At 35.5% G+C, this 19,973-nt stretch overlaps 1 protein-coding gene across 9 annotated transcripts in view; it reads right to left on the reverse strand.

Annotated features, from left to right (window-relative positions):
• The window catches only part of CCDC178 (coiled-coil domain containing 178), a 568,079-nt gene that overhangs the window by 505,868 nt on the left and 42,238 nt on the right, over nt 1-19,973 (reverse strand). For all 9 annotated transcript variants that reach the window (XR_012121114.1, XR_012121113.1, XR_012121115.1 and 6 more), the window contains 2 exons: nt 19,614-19,753; nt 6,951-6,973 (listed from right to left, as the gene is read on the reverse strand). Coding sequence is in view for 6 of the 9 variants with exons in the window: in XM_073212734.1 (XP_073068835.1) it covers nt 6,951-6,973; nt 19,614-19,753 (163 nt within the window). In the remaining 3 variants the exon portion in view is untranslated. The remainder of the gene's footprint in view (nt 1-6,950; nt 6,974-19,613; nt 19,754-19,973) is intronic.

Consider the following 19,973-nt stretch of genomic DNA (forward strand, 5'->3'; position numbering starts at 1 on the left):
TACAATTTGTTACACATGACTTGAAAAATTTTAAGGGATAGTAAAGCAGCATTGTTTTTAATGAAATTGAGCTTTCCTAGAAAATGTTATCAGAAAAAGGTAGCTTATTGAGAATAATGAGAGTTATTTCTCTATTTTCAGTTTAGCAGTTTCTGGGGGACCACTATAAATTACAAGGGGTAAAAATACTATTTAGATTTGAAGTTAAAAATGTTTTATAAAATGTTCAAATTAAAATGTTATTTCTTTTCTAAAGAATCTTTCTAGCTAAAGTTCTATATGTTAAATAATGAAATACTCTCATTATCAGTACTTGTCTGGCCCAATATTTGAATCCTATTTTCATTGTGTCTAAAAAGAAGTATTCTTCCTGATAGAAGTTATTAGAAAGTTAGCATGAACAACAAAGCAGGGAGTTTTATTTTCATTATTTTTTCTTATTAAAGAAGTGTTAAAGTTTTATGCATGTAAAAAATATAAAATAACCTATATTATTTCACTCTTTTCAGATTTAACATAGAATTACATTCTAATCTACTGATACTTCAATTCTTATAAAATTGGGAGTCATAATTTGCATGCTCTTTTAATTAAATGATACTGTTTCCTGCATATCTGACTACCATTTAATATTTCTGATGGCTGAGTTGTCTGATTGTCACACAATTTGTTTAGGAAAGACTTTCCATTCTGAGGTAAAGGAAATACTTCCTGCATTTTCTTCCTTTAGTTTTAATTTTATTTTTAGAAAATTTTGTTAGATGATGTAATCTATTTTTTGTTTGCTTTTAAAAATACAAAATTAATGAGCATCTTTTTTTTATTAAGGTATCATTGATATACAATCACATGAGCAACATTGTAGTTACTAGTGTGGTTACTAGATAACCCCCATTATCAAGTCCCCCCAACATACCCCATTACAGTAACTATCTATCAGCCTAGTAAGATGCTATAGAATCACTACTTGTCCTTCCCTGTGCCCCCCTAACATAATGTGGGCTAATCATAATGCTCCTTAATCCCCTTATCCCTGCCTTCCCACCCATCCTCCCCAGTCCCTTTCCCTACTGTAAGTGTTATTCCATTCTTGGGTTCTGTGAGTCTGCTGCTGTTTTGTTCCTTCAGTTTTTGCTTTGTTCTTATACTCCACAGATGAGTGGAATCATTTGGTACTTGCCTTTTTCCACCTGGCTTATATGACTGAGCATAATGCCCTTAGCTGCATCCATGTTGTTGCAAATAGTAGGATATGTTTTCTTCTTATGGCTGAATAATATTCCATTGTGTATATGTACCACATCATCTTTACCCATTCTTCTACTGATGGACACTTAGGTTGCTTCTATTTCTTGGCTATTGTAAATAGTACTGCAATAAACATAGCGGTGCATATATCTTTTTGAAACTGGGATCCTGCAATCTTAGGGCAAATACCTAGGGGTGGAATTCCTGGGTCAAACTGAATTTCTATTTTTAGTTTTTGGAGGAACCTCCATATTGCTTTCCACAATGGTTGAACTAGTTTACATTCCCACCAGCAGTGGAGGAGGGTTCCCCTTTCCCTGCATCCTCACCAGCATTTGTTGTTCCTAGTCTTTTCAATGTTGGTCATCCTAACTGGTGTGAGGTGATATCTCATTGTGGTTTTATTTTGCATTTTCCTGATAATTAGCAATGTGGAGGATCTTTTCATGTGCCTGTTGGTCATCTGAATTTCTTCTTTGGAGAAGTGTCTGTTTATATCATTCACCCATTTTTTTAATCAGGTTATTTGATTTTTGGGTGTTGAGGCATGTGAGTTCTTTATATATTTTGGATGTTAACCCCTTGTCAGATATGTCATTTACAAATATATTCTCCCATACTGTAGGATGCCTTTTTGTTCTGCTGATAGTGTCCTTTGCTGTGCAGAAGCTTTTTGGCATGATGTAGTCCCATTTGTTCATTTTTTCTTTTGTTTCCCTTGCCTGAGGAGATGCTTTCAGGAAAAAGTTGCTCATGTTTATATTCAAGAGATTTTTGCCTATGTTTTCTTCTAAGAGTTTCATGGTTTCATGACTTACATTTAGGTCTTTGATCTATTTTGAGTTTACTTTTGTGTATGGGGATAGACAATAATCCAGTTTCATTCTCTTGCATGTAGCTGTCCAGTTTTGTCAATACCAGTTGTTGAAGAGGCTGTCATTTCCCCATTGTATATCCATGGCTCCATTATTGCATATTAGTTGATCATATATGCTTGGGTTTATATCTGGGCTCTCTAGTCTGTTCCATTGGTCTATGGGTTTTCTTGTGCCAGCACCAAATTGTCTTGATTACTGTGGCTCTGCAGTAGAGCTTGAAGTCGGGGAGCATAATCCCCCCCACTTTATTCTTCCATCTCAGGATTGAAGAATGTTGTTGTTATTTTGATAGAATTGTATTGACTCTGTAGATTGCTTTAAGCAGGATGGCCATTTTGACAATATTAATTATTCCTATCCATGAGCACAGGATGTGTTTCCATTTATTGGTATCTTCTTTAATTTCTCTCATGTGTGTCATGTAGTTTTCAGGTTATAGGTCTTTCACTTCCTCGGTTAGGTTTATTCCTAAGTATTTTATTCTTTTTGATGCAATTGTGAATGGAATTGTTTTCCTGATTTCTCTTTTTGCTAGTTCGTTAGTGTATAGGAATGCAACAGATTTGTGTATTAATTTTGTATCCCAAACAACTTTGCTGAATTCAGATATTAGATCTAGTAGTTTTGAAGTGTATTCTCAGGTTGGTAGTATTTTGTTGAGAAATTTTTACATCTACATTCATAAAGAAATCCATCTGCTTTTCCTTTTCTTGTGATGTTTTTATCTGTTTTTAGTATCAGGTAATGCTGGCCTTATAGAATGAATTAGGAAGTGTTCCCTTCTCTTCTGTTTTTAAGCAGAGGTGCATTGGTACTAATTCTTCTTTCAGTCTTTAGTAGAATTTACCCACAAAGCCATCTGGTCTGAGCTTTTTGTTGTGGGACATTTTAGATTACTGATTCAGTCTTTTTACTTTTTATAGATCTGTTTAGATTTTCTACTTCTTGAGTCAATTTTGTTAGTTAATGTGTTTCTAGGAATTTCTCTATTTCATGTTGTATATCTTATTGGTTGCTCACAGTATTATCAATTGCTCATAGCATTATCTCATAATCCTCTTTCTTTCAGTAAACTCTGTAGTGATGTACCTATTTTTTAAGTAATTCAGGTCTTTTTTTTTGTCAGCCTAGCTAAAGGTTTATGAATTTGGTTCTTCTTTCAAAGAAACAACTTTTGTTTTCAGTGGTGCTATTTATCATTTTTTTTACCATTTCATGTACCTCTGCTCTAATCTTCATGAGTTCCTTTCTTGAGCTAGCTTTAGCACACAATCTTTTCTAATTCTGTCAGATACAGAATTAGGCTACTGGACTTGGGATATTCTTTTTTAATGTAAGCATTTATGGCTCTGAATTTCCCTCTGAGCTTTCTTTTGCTGAATCCCGTAAGTTTTGGCACACTTTCATTTTCCTTCATCTCAAAGTATTTTCTAATTTCTTTTGTAATTACAGCTTTGTCTCACTGAGATTTTTTACACTATGTTCTTTAATTTCTACATATATTATGAATTTTCTAGGTTTCCTTCTGCTTATTGATTTGTAATTCCATTCTATTGAGTCAAAGAAGATACTGTGTATGGTTTCAATCTTATTTTTATTGGATTTCCTATATGGCTTAATATGTGTTATCTATCCTGAGTAATGTTTAATGTGAATGTGAACAGAATGTTTTTTCTTCTGTTGGGTGGAATGTACTGTATGAGTCAGTCAGGTCTAGATGGTTCTGGTGCTGTACAAGTCCATTTCCTTTTTCATCTTTTTAGTTCTTTTATCCATTATTGAAAGTGTAGGTACTAATTTCTCAAAATGTTATCATGTAACTATACTTGTCCTTTCGATTATGTCAGTTTACATTTCAGGTATCATGAAGTTATGTTTTCGGGTATGTATATGTCTATAATTTTTGTGTCTTCTTGATGGAGTGATCCTTTTATTAAGATACCAAGTATTATTTGTCCCTAGTAATATGTTTTGACTTAAAATCTATGTGTGATATTAGTATAACCACTCTAGCTCTCTTTTGATTACTATTTTTATAACATATATTATTCACCCATTATCAACCTACTTTTGTCATTTGATTTCAAATGAGTTGGTTATAGACAGCATTAGTTGGGCCATCTATTTTTATCCATTCTACCATTCTCTACCTTTATAACAGTTTAATCTATTTTCATGAAAAGAAATTACTGATAAGAAAGGACTTACTTCTGCCACTTTGATGTTTGTTTCCTATATTGCTTGTATGTTCTCACTTTTTGGTTTCTCCACAACTGCCTTTTTTTTTTTTTTTTGGTAGTTCATTTTATTTTCCTGGTAAATTGTTTATGTTTCTTCTAATTGAATTTCAGATTTTTTATTTTTGGGTGTTTTTAAAAAATTCTTTTTAGTGATTCCCTGGAGATTACAATAAACATCTTAACTTCATAATAATTAAGTTTGAATTAAAATCAATGTAGTTTCTATCAGATTAAAAAAATTCTGTTCCTTTACACCTTTTATGTTGTCACTTCCACAGATTACACAGTTGCACATTTATACATTGTATGCTCACATAGATTTTTACTTTTTAAATTATAGAAAAAAATAAAAGATACAAAATTTAAATGAATTATATTTGCCTTTGTAGCTAACTTTACTGTTCTTTTATTTCTTCATATGACTTCAAGTTACTGTCTACTGTCCTTTCAGAGCTGCCTGAGACCACCTTTAGGATTTCTGATAGGACAGGTCTGCCAGTAACAAAGCCCCGCAGTCTTTTATCTAGGACTACCTGAATTTTTCCTTTATTTCTGAAGGACACTTTTGCAGGATTCATAATTCCTGTTTGAGAGATTTATTATTATCATTATTAGTACTAATTCCAACACTTTAAATATGGCATCCCACTACCATCTAGCTTCCATAATTTCTGATGAGAAACCAACTGTTAATTTTACTGAGGATCCCATGAACATGATGAGTCACTTCTCTCTTGGTGCTTTCAAAACATTTCACTCCAGACTTTCAACGGTTTGACTATCATGTGTCTTGATGTGTATCTGAGTTTTTCCTGCTTGGAGTTCACTGAGTTTAATGGAAGTATAATAGATTCATGACTTTAATCAAATTTGGGGAGTTTTCAGCCAATGTTGCTTCCAATATTGTTTCTCCTCCTTTCTCTCTCCCCTGTCACTCCTGAACTCACATTACTGGTATATTTATATTTATATTCTTGATACTGTCCCTTGGGCCTATTATTAGGCTTTGTTCATTTTTCTTCATTCTTTTATGCTTGTGGTACTCAGCCTGCATAATTTCAATTGACCTATCTCCAACAAGTCTTTCCTGTGCCTACTCAACTATGTTGATGAACATCTCTAATTAATTTTTTATTTCAATTATTGTTCTTTTCAGTTCTGGAATGTCTATTTGGTTTAACTTTATAACTTTTTATTGATATTTTAATTTGTTTAGACATTAGTCTCCTGGTTTTGTTTAATTCTTTGTCCACAGTTTCCTTTATGTTTTTAAGGATATTTAAGACTGTTGATTTAAAGTCTTTGTCCAATAAATCTACTGTCTGGACTTCCTCAGGGCCAGTGCTTTATTTTATTTTCCCTTGTTAATGGGACAAATTCTCTTTTTATTTTGGCCACTTTTTGTAGAAAACGGGACATTTCGAGCATTTCACTAAGAACTGGAAATGAGATCATCCTCCATCTCCCAGGTCTGTTGCTGGGTTGTGGGCAGACTGCTTCTTCAATGATTCTCAGATTTTTTGTAATGTCTGTAATCTTTGTCATGTGTGGCCACAGAGGTGTTTCATTAGCTTACTGGTAAGTCTGTGTTTTATCCAGGTTACTTTCAATACCAGAGAAAAAAAAAGACCAAAAGTAGAACATGCTCTCTCAGCCTTAGCAGACTGCCTCTGCGCTAGAGCATCCCTTCAGCGCTTGTCCATGCAGTTTACAGGTCCGCCTCTAACTTCAGTTCTTGCCCACACATCCTAAAGTTCAACCAGAAGAAAAAGATCAGGGTCTTCTCAGGTCTTCTCTGAGCATGTGTCTAACACTGGTCTTTTGTGTATACTGCTTGATTCTCCAGCATATAAGATAGCTTTGAAAAATCCAATTCCCTCGTATATCTTTCTCCATTCTCTTCTTTCCCATACATTTTGGTTTGTCTAAGGCTTGTCCTGATTGTCACCCATAGTCTCACAGTGGTGTCACATATGTGCCTTTAAATTTAGCTTTCAGCAAACAGTAACTGGAAGTGGCTACAGCTCTGTGATTGCTCCAAGTCTGGCAAAACAAAGACAAGCATTTGTGTTGGTCCTTCAGGGAGCTGGCAGGCCAAGACACTGAAGCCCATTTTTTGAGGATAAGGTCCATACTGCTCCCTTTAGCACTAGCAGTCCGCACCACAGTGCAGACTGCACTCTTCATGGCCACCACTCATCAGGGGCCTGGAAAGTGGCAAGTGGGCAATTTAAAATGCCACTGTGCTTTTTTTCTCTATGTAATGCAGCATATTGTTTCATCATTAACTTTACCCCCAAGTGTTGTAAGCTGTTGACTAGATTCCAAATTTCTGCATAAATTGATTCTGACCAACTTTTGCCAATTTTAGGATGGTATCTGTGTTAGGCCGGAGCCCTGGAGATCCCTGTTTTGCCATTTTCAGTGATACCCTAATTCTTATATTCTTAAAAATACATTCTAATTTCTAATATGAAAATTTCTTATTTCCATTTCCTATTCCACTTGAAATAAAACTCATCTATAGCAGACTAATCATCAAAACTTGGAGAAAATAAATAAAGGAAGCATGAGAGGTTCTTACCATTCCTCAAAAGAAGTTTCAAACTGTGAAAAAAATAAAATCAAATAAAAATTTAAACACCTCAAAAATAGTAAACTAACTTACACTGTAATTCACTGATAAAACTATAAATACCATTATACTTTTGTCAAATTATATTCTCATTTCCAAAACAGGTATATACTTCTATTATTATTTCCATCCTTTTATTATTACTTCCACACAATTTTTCTCAACTTTCATTCATATTTCTAAATCTTACCCCTTCATCAAAAGTCAATACAAATGTCACTTACTCCCAAAAGTCTTTCTACACAATCAAGGGTGCATGATATCCATTGAATTTTATTACACTATCAAAAATTAGTAAATATGTATTACATAAGGGTTCAAAAATATTTAGTTATCCACAGTATCATCCCTCTTCTAGACTACAAATACTTTGTTTGGAGTCATGTTCTGTAGATTTATGCTAACAATATCTTAGACTGTAAGGTGAATAAATTACCAAATACACAAGGAATACATAGAATGTTATGGGCTTCATAGATAATCCAATTCAAAATGTTAGACTGGGCATAGGTAATTACTTCTTTTCAATTCCCATATTAAACAAAAATTTCTAGATAAATATGTATGTATGTCAATAAAAATTACTTGACCATTTATTTTAGAAGAACTTCCAGAAATAGATAGCAATCAGATGAGATTGATAGTGAAAATAAAGAAAAGCATAACGCAAGAGAGACAAAAGGATACCACGTCAGAGAAAGTAAAAGGCTTCTCTGTGGATCCCAACAGAGATTCCCAGCATATGAGAATGAGCAGGTCACAATCAAAGTAAGAAACTGAAGAGCAGCCTGTGATCACACATGCCAGTCTTACTGTTTTCCATCCCAAGAGTTCAAAATATGTGACTGAGAAACTCCCTCCTAGTCACTGACATGAGAAGAATTGTAAGCACATTGGAGATCTTTCTAAGATGGAGAGGCTCTCTAAGAATGGAACTATTGGTTCCAGAGAGAAACAAAACAGAGCCTATATAACTAGTAGAATCTCACACAGGCACAGATAGGTAGGTGAAAACAAAGCAGATTCATCAATGAGTGAAAATATTCCAAGGTGCTACAAACTCAAATGTAAGCTTATGTAGGCAAAAATACAGACCCTCAAATTTCTTCCTAAACATATTTCTTCATATTTACAAAGAACTCCAGTAAAGTGTTTTATATACTGGAGAAAAGCATTCGATGTAAGCACACTGAGAGCTGCTAAAAAGGCAAAAAATAACAGTAACAAAATACAAAAACTTATGGTAGCAACCAGAAATCTGTCTGGTACACAATTTAAAATACAAAGGATAGAAAACAGTATACAAATATTTGAGGAGTGATTAGAGCATGAAAAATAAGAACTTATTTTAGATAAAAAATACTCGAATGAACAAAATGAATATAATAAAAAAATTCAGGGCATATATTACTTTCCCCCAAAACACTAAACATCTCTTTCCTCCACAATATCAAAAAAATAGAAAATTAAATTTAGCACAAGAATGTCATTATACAAATATGAAACAGACTATAATAAAAAATCATCTTATTACCCATATATACAAGAATTTATTATAAAATTTATATTTCAAATCAATGGAGATGGGTAAGTCAATAAATGATATTTGAATAATTATTATAAAGAGATAAAAGTGTCCTATCTGCCTCATGCCATAAAGAAATAAATTTCAGATGGCTGAAGAAGCCAAATGTAAAAAGAAAAGTATTAGAAATAATAAAACATTTGTCAACCTACTGTATGGGAGAATATATTCACAAATGGGTCCTACATATATATATATATGTTGGGCTAAGATCCAAAATATATACAGACCTCATATATCTCAACAACAAATAAAACAAATAACCCAATTAAAAAATGGTCAGAGGGCCTGAATGGACATTTTTTCCAAAGAAGGCATACAGATGGTAAAAAGATACATGAAAAGATGCCCCACTTAGCTAATCAGGGAAATGCAAATTGAAATCACAATAAGATATCACTTCACACCAGTTAGATTGGTAACTATGCAAATGACAAGAAATAACAAGTGTTGGTGAGGATGTGGAGAAAAGGGAACCCTCCTACACTGTTGGTAGGAATGTGAACTGGTACACTGTGGAAAGTAATATGGAGGTTCCTCAAAAAAGTAAAAATAGAATATACCATATGACCCAGCAATTCCATTTCTAAGAATTTACCCTAAGAAAACAAAATCTCTTAATTTGAAAAGATATATGCACCCCTATGTTTACTGCCATATTACTTAAAATAGCCAAGATAAGGAAGCAACCTAAGTGTCCATCAATAGATGAATGGATAAAGAAGATGTGGTACATATACACAATGGAATATTAGTGGGACATCAAAAAGAAAGAAATTTTGCCATTTGGAACATGGATGGACCTAGAGGATATTGCGCTAAGTGAAATATGCCATGCAGAGAAAGACAAATACCATATGATTTCACTTACAGGTGGAATCTAAAATATAAAACAAAGTAAATGAACAAAACAGCACTCAGTGTCATAGACACTGAGAAGGGACTAGTGGTTATCACTGGGGAAGGATTGGGGTGGGTAGGTGAAACAGGTGAAGGGGATAAAGAGGCACTAACTCTCGGTCATGATATAAATTAATCACAGTAATGAAAGTACAGCACAGAGAATATAGTGGATAATCCCATGATATCATTCTTTGTTTTCAGCTACCTATCTGTGCCTGTGTGGGATATCACAATGTATAACGTATAACGTATAAGTAACAAATTACACCCAACTAATCAGAAACCCTCTGAATCACTTATTTCTGTTCCTGCCAAAGATCAAAGAGAAAGAAAAGTGAGGACTTAAAATAACAAACAGGACATACTGTTAAAAATTAACACATTATATGGGAAATCAACAGCTTTATTTCCTTATAAACCGCATTGCCTACAAATTCCTGCTTGATACATAAAACATTCTATCTGACTCTGCTTTCTTAACATCATAGTTTTATTGGAAATTATTGCTATATTCTGTTAAATATTTAAATGCTATTTAAATTTTTGAGACAAAGTGTTCATAAAAACTATTTTCCACTCTAAAAAGTAAGAAAAACTTCATGTTGGGAATCTCCTTTTTATGACAACATATTTGAAGACATGGACTACTAACACTGAATACTATATTTCACAACTGTGACAGACTTTCATCTGTAAGGCATAGTCATACCATTGAATTTACAACCAATTTGGGATTTCCTATTATTATCCTATTCAAAAGTCCAAATCATCTTAAAAACATACGCAATATTTGATAACAAACAATATGATAAAATAAAGAATTTTAAGAAGTACATCTTTACCATATTTAGAACCTCATCCAAAACCTGACATAATTTTTTTTGTATCATTAATCTACAATTACATGAGGAACATTATGTTTACTACTTTCCCCCCTTCACCAAGTGCCCCCCACAAACCCCATTACAGTCACTGTCCAGTTTAGTAATATGCTGTAGAATCACTACTTGTCTTCTCTGTGTGGGACAGCCCTCCCTGTCACCCCTCCCACATTATACATGCTAATCATAATGCCCCCTTTCTTTCCCCTCCCCCTTATCACTCCCTTCTGACCCATCCTTCCCGGTCCCTTTCCCTTTGGTAACTATTAGTCCATTCTTGGGTTCTGTGATTCTGCTGCTGTTTTGTTCCTTCAGTTTTTCTTTGTTCTTATACTCCACAGATAGTGAAATCATTTGGTACTTGTCTTTCTCCACCTGGCTTATTTCACTGAGCATAATACCCTCTAGCTCCATCCATGTTGTTGCAAATTGTAGGATTTGTTTTCTTCTTATGGTTGAATAATATTCCATTGTGTATATGCACCACAACTTCTTTATCCATTCGTCTACTGATAGACATTTAGGTTGCTTCCGTATTTTGGCTATTGTAAATAGTACTGCAATAAACATAGGGGTGCATCTATCTTTTTCAAACTGGGCTGCTGCATTCTTAGGATAAATTCCTAGAAGTGGAATTCCTGAGTCAAATGGTATTTTTATTTTGAGCTTTTTGAGGAACCTCCATACTGCTTTCCACAATGGTTGAATTAATTTACAATCCCACCAGCAGGGTAGGAGGGTTCCCCTTTCTCCACAACCTAACCAACATTTATTGTTGTTTGCCTTTTGGATGGTGGCCATCCTTACTGGTGTGAGGTGATATCTCATTGTGGTTTTAATTTGCATTTCTATTATGACTAGCAATGTGCAGCATCTTTTCATGTGTCTGTTGGCCATCTGGATTTCTTCTTTGGAGAACTGTCTATTCAGCTCCTCTGCCCATTTTCTAATTGGATTATTTGCTTCTTGTTTGTTGAGGTGTGTGAGCTCTTTATATATTATGGATGTCAACCCTTTATCGGATCTGTCATTTATGAACATATTCTCCCATACTGTAGGATACCTTTATGTTCTATTGATGATATTCTTTGCTGTACAGAAGCTTTTTAGCCTGATATAGTCCCACTTGGATATTTTTGCTTTTGTTTCTCTTGCCCGGGGAGATATGTTCATGAAGAAGTTGCTCATGTTTATGTCCAAGAGATTTTTGCCTATGTTTTTTTCTAAGAGTTTTATGGTTTCATGGCTTACATTCAGGTCTTTGATCCATTTCGAATTTACTTTTGTGTACGTGGTTAGACAATGATCCAGTTTCATTCTCTTACATGTAGCTGCGAAGTTTCACTAACACCAACTGTTGAAGAGACTGTCATTTCCCCATTGTATGTCCATGGCTCCTTTATCTTATACTAATTGGCCACATATGTTTGGGTTAATACCTAGAGTCTTTATTCTCTTCCACTGGTCTGTGCATCTGTTCTTGTGCCAGTACCAAATTGTCTTGATTACTGTGGCTTTGCAGTAGAGCTTGAAGTTGGGGAGTGAAATCCCCCACCCCCCCAACTTTATTCTTCCTTCTCAGGATTGCTTTGGCTATTTGGGGTATTTGGTGGTTCCATATGAATTTTTGAACTATTTGTTCCAGTTTGTTGAAGAACACTGTTGGTAATTTGATAGGGATTCCATTGAATCTGCTGTACATTGCTTTGAGCAAGATGGCCATTTAACAATATTAATTCTTCTTAGCCAAGAGCATGGGATGAGTTTCCATCTGTTAGTATCCTCTTTAATTTCTCTTAAGAGTGTCTTGTAGTTATCAGGGTATAGGTCTTTCACTTCTCTGGTTATGTTTATTCCTAGGTATTTTATTCTTTCTGATGCAATTGTGAATGGAATTGTTTTCCTGATTTCTCTTTCTGTTAGTTCATTGTTAGTGTATAGGAAAGCCACAGATTTCTATCTATTAATTTTGAATCTTGCAACTTTGCTGAATTCAGATATTAGTTCTAGTAGTTTTGGAGTGGAGTCTTTAGGGTTTTTTTATGTACAATATCATGTCATCTGAAAATAATGACAGTTTGACTTCTTCTTTACCAATCTGGATGCCTTGTATTTCCTAGTTTTGTCTAATTTCCATGGCTAGGAACTCCAGTACTATGTTGAATAACAGAGGGGAGAGTGGGCATCCCTGTCTTGTACCTGATCTTAGAGGAAAAGCTTTCAGCTTCTCACTGTTCAGTATGATGTTGGCTGTGGGTTTGTCATATATGGCCTTTATTATGTTGAGGAACTTGCACTCTATAACCATTTTGTTGAGAGTTTTTATCATGAATGGATGTTGAATTTTGTCAAATGCTTTTTAAGCTTCTATGGAGATGATCATGTGATTTTGTCCCTTTTGTTGATGTGGTGGATGATGTTGATGGATTTTCAAATGTTGTACTATCCTTGCATCCCTGAGATGAATCCCACTTGGTCATAGTGTATGATCCTCTTGTTGTATTTTTGAATTTGGTTTGCTAATATTTTGTTGCATATTTTTTCATCTATGTTCATCAGATATATTGGTCTGTAAGTTTCTTTTTTGATGGGGTCTTTGTCTGGTTTTGGTATTAGGGTGATGTTGGCTTCATAGAATGAGTCTGGGAGTATTCCCTCCTCTTCTATTTTTTGGAATCTTTAAGAAGAATGGGTATTATGTCTTCTTTGTATGTCTGATAAAATTCCATGGTAAATCCATCTGGCCCTGGGTATTTTTTTCTTGGGTAGTTTTTTGATTACCAATTCAATTTCGAGCTGGTAATTGTTCTGTTTATATTTTCTGTTTCTTCCTTGGTCAGTCTTGGAAGGTTGTATTTTTTCTAAGAAGTTGTCCATTTCTTCTAGGTTTTCCAGCTTGTTATTATTTAGGTTCTCATAGTATTCTCTAATAATTCTTTGTATTTCTTTGGGGTCCATAGTGATTTTTCCTTTCTCGTTTCTGAGTCTGCTGATGTGTGTTGATTCTCTTTTTCTCTTAATAAGTCTGGCTAGAGGCTTATCTAGTTTCTTTATTTTCCCGAAGAACCAGCTCCTGGTTTCACTGATTTTTTCTATTGTTGTATTCTTCTCAATTTTATTTATTTCTCTGGTCTTTATTATGTCCCTCCTTCTGCTGACTTTATGCCTCATATGTTCTTCTTTTTCCAATTTTGATAGTTGTGACTTTAGACTATTCATTTGGGATTATTCTTCCTTCTTTAAATATGCCTGGATTGCTATATACTTTCCTCTTAAGACTGCTTTTGCTGCGTCCCACAGAAGTTGGGGCTTTGTGTTGTTGTTGTCATTTGTTTCCATATATTGCTTGATCTCTATTTTAATTTGGTCGTTGATCCATTGATTATTTAGGAGCATGTTGTTAAGCCTCCATGTGTTTGTGGGCCTTTTTGCTTTCTTTGTACAATTTATTTCTAGTTTTATACCTCTGTTGTCTGAAAAGTTGGTTGGTAGGATGTCAATCTTTTGGAATTTACTGAGGCTCTTTTTGTGGCCTAGTATGTGGTCTATTCTGGAGAATGTTCCATGTGCACTTGAGAAGAATGTGTATCCTGTTGCTTTGGGGTGTAGAGTTCTATAGATGTCTATTAGGTCCATCTGTTCTAGTGTGTTGTTCAGTGCCTCTGTGTCCTTACTTATTTTCTGTCTGGTGGATCTGTCCTTTGGAGTGAATGGTGTGCTGAAGTCTCCTAAAATGAATGCATTGCATTCTATTTCTTCCTTTAGTTCAGTTACTATTTGTTTCACATATGCTGGTGCTCCTGTGTTGGGTGCATATATATTTATAATGGTTATATCCTCTTGTTGGACTGAGCCCTTTGTCATTTTGTAATGTCCTTCTTTATCTCTTGTTACTTTCTTTGTTTTGAAGTCTATTTTGTCTGATACTAGTACTGAAACACCTGCTTTTTTCTCCCTGTTGTTTGCATGAAATATATTTTTCCATCCCTTGACTTTTAGTTTGTGCATATCTTTCCGTTTGAGGTTAGTCTCTTGTAAGGAACATATAGATGGGTCTTGCTTTTTTATCCATTCTGTTACTCTGTGTCTTTTGATTGGTGCATTCAGTCCATTTACATTTAAGGTAATTACTAAAAGATATGTAGTGATTGCCATTGCAGGCTTTAGATTTGTGGTTACCAAAGGTTCAAGGTTAGCTTCTTTACTATCTTTCCATATAACTTAACTCACTTATTGAGCTATTATAAACATGGTGTGATGATTATTTATTTATCTCCCTTCTTGTTCCTCCTAAACCATCCTTTATATGCTAGGTGATTTATTTTGTGCTCTTTTGTGTTTCCTTTCAGTGCTTTTGTGGGTAGTTGATTTCATTTTTTTCCTTTAGTTAGTATTTTGTTGGTATTCTTTCTTTGCTGTCATTTTATTTTCTCTGGTGACATCTATTTAGTCTCAGTAGTGCTTCCATCTAGAGCAGTCCCTCTAGAATACCCTGTAGAGGCGGTTTGTGGGAGGCAAATTCCCTCAACTTTTGCTTGACTGGGAATTGTTTAATCCCTCCTTCATATTTAAATGATTATCGTGCTGGATATAGTATCCTTGGTTCAAGGCCCTTGTGTTTCATTGCATTAAATATATCATACCATTCTCTTTTGGCCTGTAAGGTTTCTGTTGAGAAGTCTGATTATAGGCTGATCGGTTTTCCTTTGTAGATGACCTTTTTTCTCTCTCTGGCTGCCTTTAATATTCTGTCCTTGTCCTTGATCTTTTCCATTTTAATTATGTGTCTTGGTGTTGTCCTCCTTGGGTCCCTTCTGTTGGGAGTTCTGTGTGCTTCCGTGGTCTGAGTGACTATTACCTCCCCCAGTTTGGGGAAGTTTTCAGCAATTATTTCTTTAAATACACTTTCTATTACTTTATCTCTCTCTTCTTCTTCTGGTACCCCTATAATGCGGATATTGTTCCATTTGGATTGGTCACACAGTTCTCTTAATATTCTTCCATTCCTGGAGATCCTTTTATCTTTCTCTGCATCAGCCTTTCTGCATTGCTGTTCTCTGATTTCTATTCCATTAACAGCCTCTTGCATCTCGTCCATTCTGCTTTTAAGTCCTTCCAGAGACTGTTTTATTTCTGTATTCTCCCTCCCAACTTTATCTGTTAGCTCTTGCATTTTTCTCTGCAGTTCCATCAGCATGGTTATGACCTTTATTTTGAATTCTTTTTCAGGAAGATAGGTTAAATCTATCTCCCCAGGTTCCTTCTCAGGGGATGTTTGGGTTATTCTGGTCTATATCCAATTCTTCTGCCTTTTCATGGTGATAGAGGTAGTCGTGTGCAGTTGGCATGTGTGTCAGCTGGAAGAATAAAGTCCCTTCCCGCTTGCCCTTTGTCATCCTCTCCTTTGAGAATGGCAACCCCTGGTGTCTTGTGCTGGGCAGCTGTGCCCTAGTGGGTTCTCTAAGTCTGGCCTGGGTGACTGAGGAGTAGGCTCCATGTGGCTGCTCTGGTCATGGCCAGTCTCAGGCTGCTGCACCGCTTTGGCAGGGCCATGCTGGAGGGGGAACAGGTGGGAGGCTTTTTATCGCCATGTGCGGCCTCAGAGCTGCACTGCTGCCCAGGAGGTTAGGGCGCCCGGAGTTCCCCAGGATTTCCAGCTGCTGTGCTGAGTGTGCCAGGATGCTTCCATCTAGCTGTGAGGCTCCTGTACTTTTAAGACTTTCAAAATGCACTCACTTTTCTTTTGTCCCAGGGGCGCCAGCTGTGGGAACCCACTCACAGGTTTTACTGTCCTGTTTCCCTAGTATCCAGCACATCACACACTGTGTGTCTCGCTCCTGGTGCTAATGACTAGGGCTGGATATTTAGCAGTCCTGGGCTCCCTCTCCCTCCCTGCTCTGACTCCTCTCCTCCCACCAGGGAGCTGGGCTGGGGGGCACGCTTGGGTTCCTCTGGGCCGTGGCTTGTATCTTACCCCCTTAGTTTGGTGCTGGGTTCTCATAGATGTAGATGTAGCCTGGCTGTTGTACTGTATCTTCTGGTCTCTCTTTTAGGAATAGTTGTATTTGTTATATTTTTAAAAATATATATGGTTTTGGGTGGAGATTTCCGCTGTCCTACTCATGCCGCCATCTTGGCTCCTCCCCAGACCTGACATGATTTTAAAAATTATTCCTGAACCCATTCATGCAAAAGTTATCCACTCAGTGCCTGTAATGTGCCAAATTCTGGTATGTGCTATGGTTAGCATAGAAATATATATAGACTCTAACTTCAAGATCTTGTAATCTTGTAGGAGAGGAAGAGCCATCAGAAACAACTAAAACACAATGTGCTGATTGCCACACTTGTGGTCAGGACAATGCACTGTGAGACTTCCAGGGAAGAGCTATGCTAAGCTTTGGAGGGTAAAGGTGGTTTTGTGGGAAGCAGCAAAGGTTAAACAGAAGAGTGGAAATGCATGGGTTGTGTCCAGAGGTAAGAGAGTAATCAAAGCTGGAGCAGAGTATTTCACGGGACAGAAAGCTTAAGAGTAAATATTATTCTATAAAAGGACTTTTACATCATGCCAAGGAGTATGAATATGAATTGCTGTGAAAAGAAAGATTCCAAGGAGGATTTTAAGCATACTATTAGGAATAACATACACAGAAAAGATAGCCCGTGGCCTGTTTTATAAAGGATGGGTGGGAGGAGAAAATAACTGGAAGAGGAGCTAGAGGAGGAAATGGAAGAACTCCCACAGCGACCCAGGCAAAATGAGAGTGGCCTGCACGAGACTCCACAGTACGGACAGAGAGAACTGTTGCTGTCTGAGGTATGTTCCAGAGGTAGAATCCAAACAAATTAGTGATTGTGTATAAAGGCTGAGGAAAAATGTGTGTCAGTATAATTTACCAGCTTTCTGGCTCTGCTGGGTGAATAATATGCCCCCACTGCACCTGGGAGCACAGAAGGAAGAAGAAATGACTAGTTCGACTTTGTGTATTTTGAATTTGAGGTGCTTCAAGGACATATATCAAAAGATATTCAGTAGGCACTGAGTATATGGATCTTAGGAAAAAAGTGATATATGAGCTGAAAATCTCAATTTAGTATAAGCATATAGTATATAAATGACATACATTAAAATGGTATAAAAATAAGTCACATAGGTCAATGGAACAGAATAGAGAGCCCAGAAATAAACCCATACTTATATGGTCAAAATTAATATATGACAAAGGAGGCAAGAATGTAAAGAAAAAAAACAATTTCTTCAGTAAATGATATTGGAAAACCTGGTCAGCTACCTGCAAAAGAATGAGCTGGACTACTGTCTTATACCATACAAAAAGAAAATAAACTCAAAATGGGTTAAAGACCATTAAATTAAAATGTAACACTTGAAACCATGTAACTAATAAAAAATACAGTCAGTAAAAACTTGAACATTGGCATTTGCAATCTTTTCCTGGATATGTCTCTCAAGGCAAGGGAAACAAAAGCAAAAATAATCAAGTGGGACTCTATTAAACTAAAAACTTCTGCACAGCAAATGACACCATCAACAAAACCTTGTGAATGGGAGAAAACATTTGCAAATATATACCTGATAAGAGTTTAATATCCAAAATACATAAAGAATTCATATATCTCAACACCAAAAAAACAAAAAATCTGATTAAAAATGGGCAGAGGACCTGGATAGACAGTTTTCTGAGGACATACAGGAGGCCACAGACACATGAAAAGATGCTTAACATCACTGATCAGGGAAACTCGAATAAAATCACAGTGAGATATCACCACAATGAGATGTCAGTCAGAATAGCTAGTATCAAAAAGATAAGGAATAACAAGTGTTGATGAGGGTATGGAGAAAAGGGAACCCTTGTATCCTTTTGTTGGCAATGTAACTTAGTACATCCATTATGGAAAATGGTATGGAGGCTCCTCAAAAAATTAAAAATAGAAATACCATATAACCCAACAATTTCCCTACTGTGTACTTAACCCAAAGAAAACAAAATCACTATTCCAAAAGGTATATGCCCTATGTTTATTGCAGCATTATTTGCAATAGTTTTGAGTTATTGTAGCTGTTTATAATAGAGCACATATTATAGTACAGCTATTATATTTATTAGACACTATAAATCTACTTCCATTATTTTTAACATGCATAATTGTTAATTAAAACACATGCGCGTGTACAATGTCAATAAATATTGATTCTCTTCTATCTGCTTAAGATACTCTTCAAGGCGCAGGACACCAACAGGCCTGTGACCACAAAGCATGTCTGAAGTAATATCTTCAACTGAGCAACAGAGAGGCAACAGAGGTAATATAAAATAATATAGAATGTCAAACAAAACTATAGAAGTAACAATAGCTAATATATATACTGAGCGCATATCACACACTGGCACTTGGCCTAACATGATACCATTATCTCCATTTCCATCTAGGGTCACTAAATATGTGGCTCTAAAGGCTGTGGTCTGAACTGCACTCTCATGCCTCGAAAGAGGTAACATCCTCGATCAAGAATCACAATGGCCTGTCAAAACTTTCTCAGCCAAATCAAGTGACAGTGGTGGAAGAAGAGAAAGAGCACAGGTCTCCAGCAAACTTACCCTCCTGCTTGGGCAGTCTAATTATACATTAATTACATCAAGTAAATACAATCTTAATAAAATGTATGAAAGTTTTTATTATTACTGTATCATTCTCTGAAAACAATCAAATGTTTCAATGATTTCAATATTGAACCCCTTTTAGAATAATAGAGGCAAACCTTAACAGGTTAAAAAGACAAAGAAAGAATCACTGTATTTTCTTTCAGCAGACACATTAAGTATTTCTTTAGAATAAAGTAACTCAGTAAAAAGAGCACACTGTCTTTTTACACACCTATTTATTCATCTACTCATCTAATCAGTTTAGTGTCCCTAAAAATGATGTGAATACTATTTAATTTACTAGTCATGTTGGCTATGGAAATTACTACTTAACATGATTGCCTCTGGATAAAAAACAAACAGGTGGGGAAAAATCATTTAATAAGGTCGCTTCACTCTTCTGAAGTCAAACTATCAAAAATATGTCTAGTTTAGTAAATTATGCAATTGAGCAAAGATTCTATGAAGTATTCCAAGTATCTTTAAAAAATACTAAATGCCGTGCATTCTTTAAGTAATATACCCATGTAGGCTTTACAAAGCTTAGGAAAAGGTTAGCATTTTAAATGTTACTCACCCATTTCAAATGCTCCTGTATTTTAGATCCCACATCCTCAATGTGTGAAATCATTTTGTTGACACATGGTGCTGGGATGTTCACTAAAGCACAGCTTTGACGTCGACATGGGTAGCTAAAAAAAATGCTTTTATTCACCCCTAAAGATAGGGCAGACAGAAGAAGTCAGTTAGCAGTTATATAAGAGTAGTGAACTTTGATGTTCATAATATGCAAAGTATTCTGCTTTATTAATATTAATACTCTTAAAATTTCCATAATAAACAGACCGATATCTGTCAGAAATTACAGAATGAACACTCAAGAAATCTAAAAAATAAATAATCATTTGCAACTTAAAATGTAACAAATAAAAATGAA

This window comes from Manis javanica, chromosome 9 (genome assembly GCF_040802235.1).
Source record: "Manis javanica isolate MJ-LG chromosome 9, MJ_LKY, whole genome shotgun sequence".
NCBI lineage: Eukaryota > Metazoa > Chordata > Mammalia > Pholidota > Manidae > Manis > Manis javanica.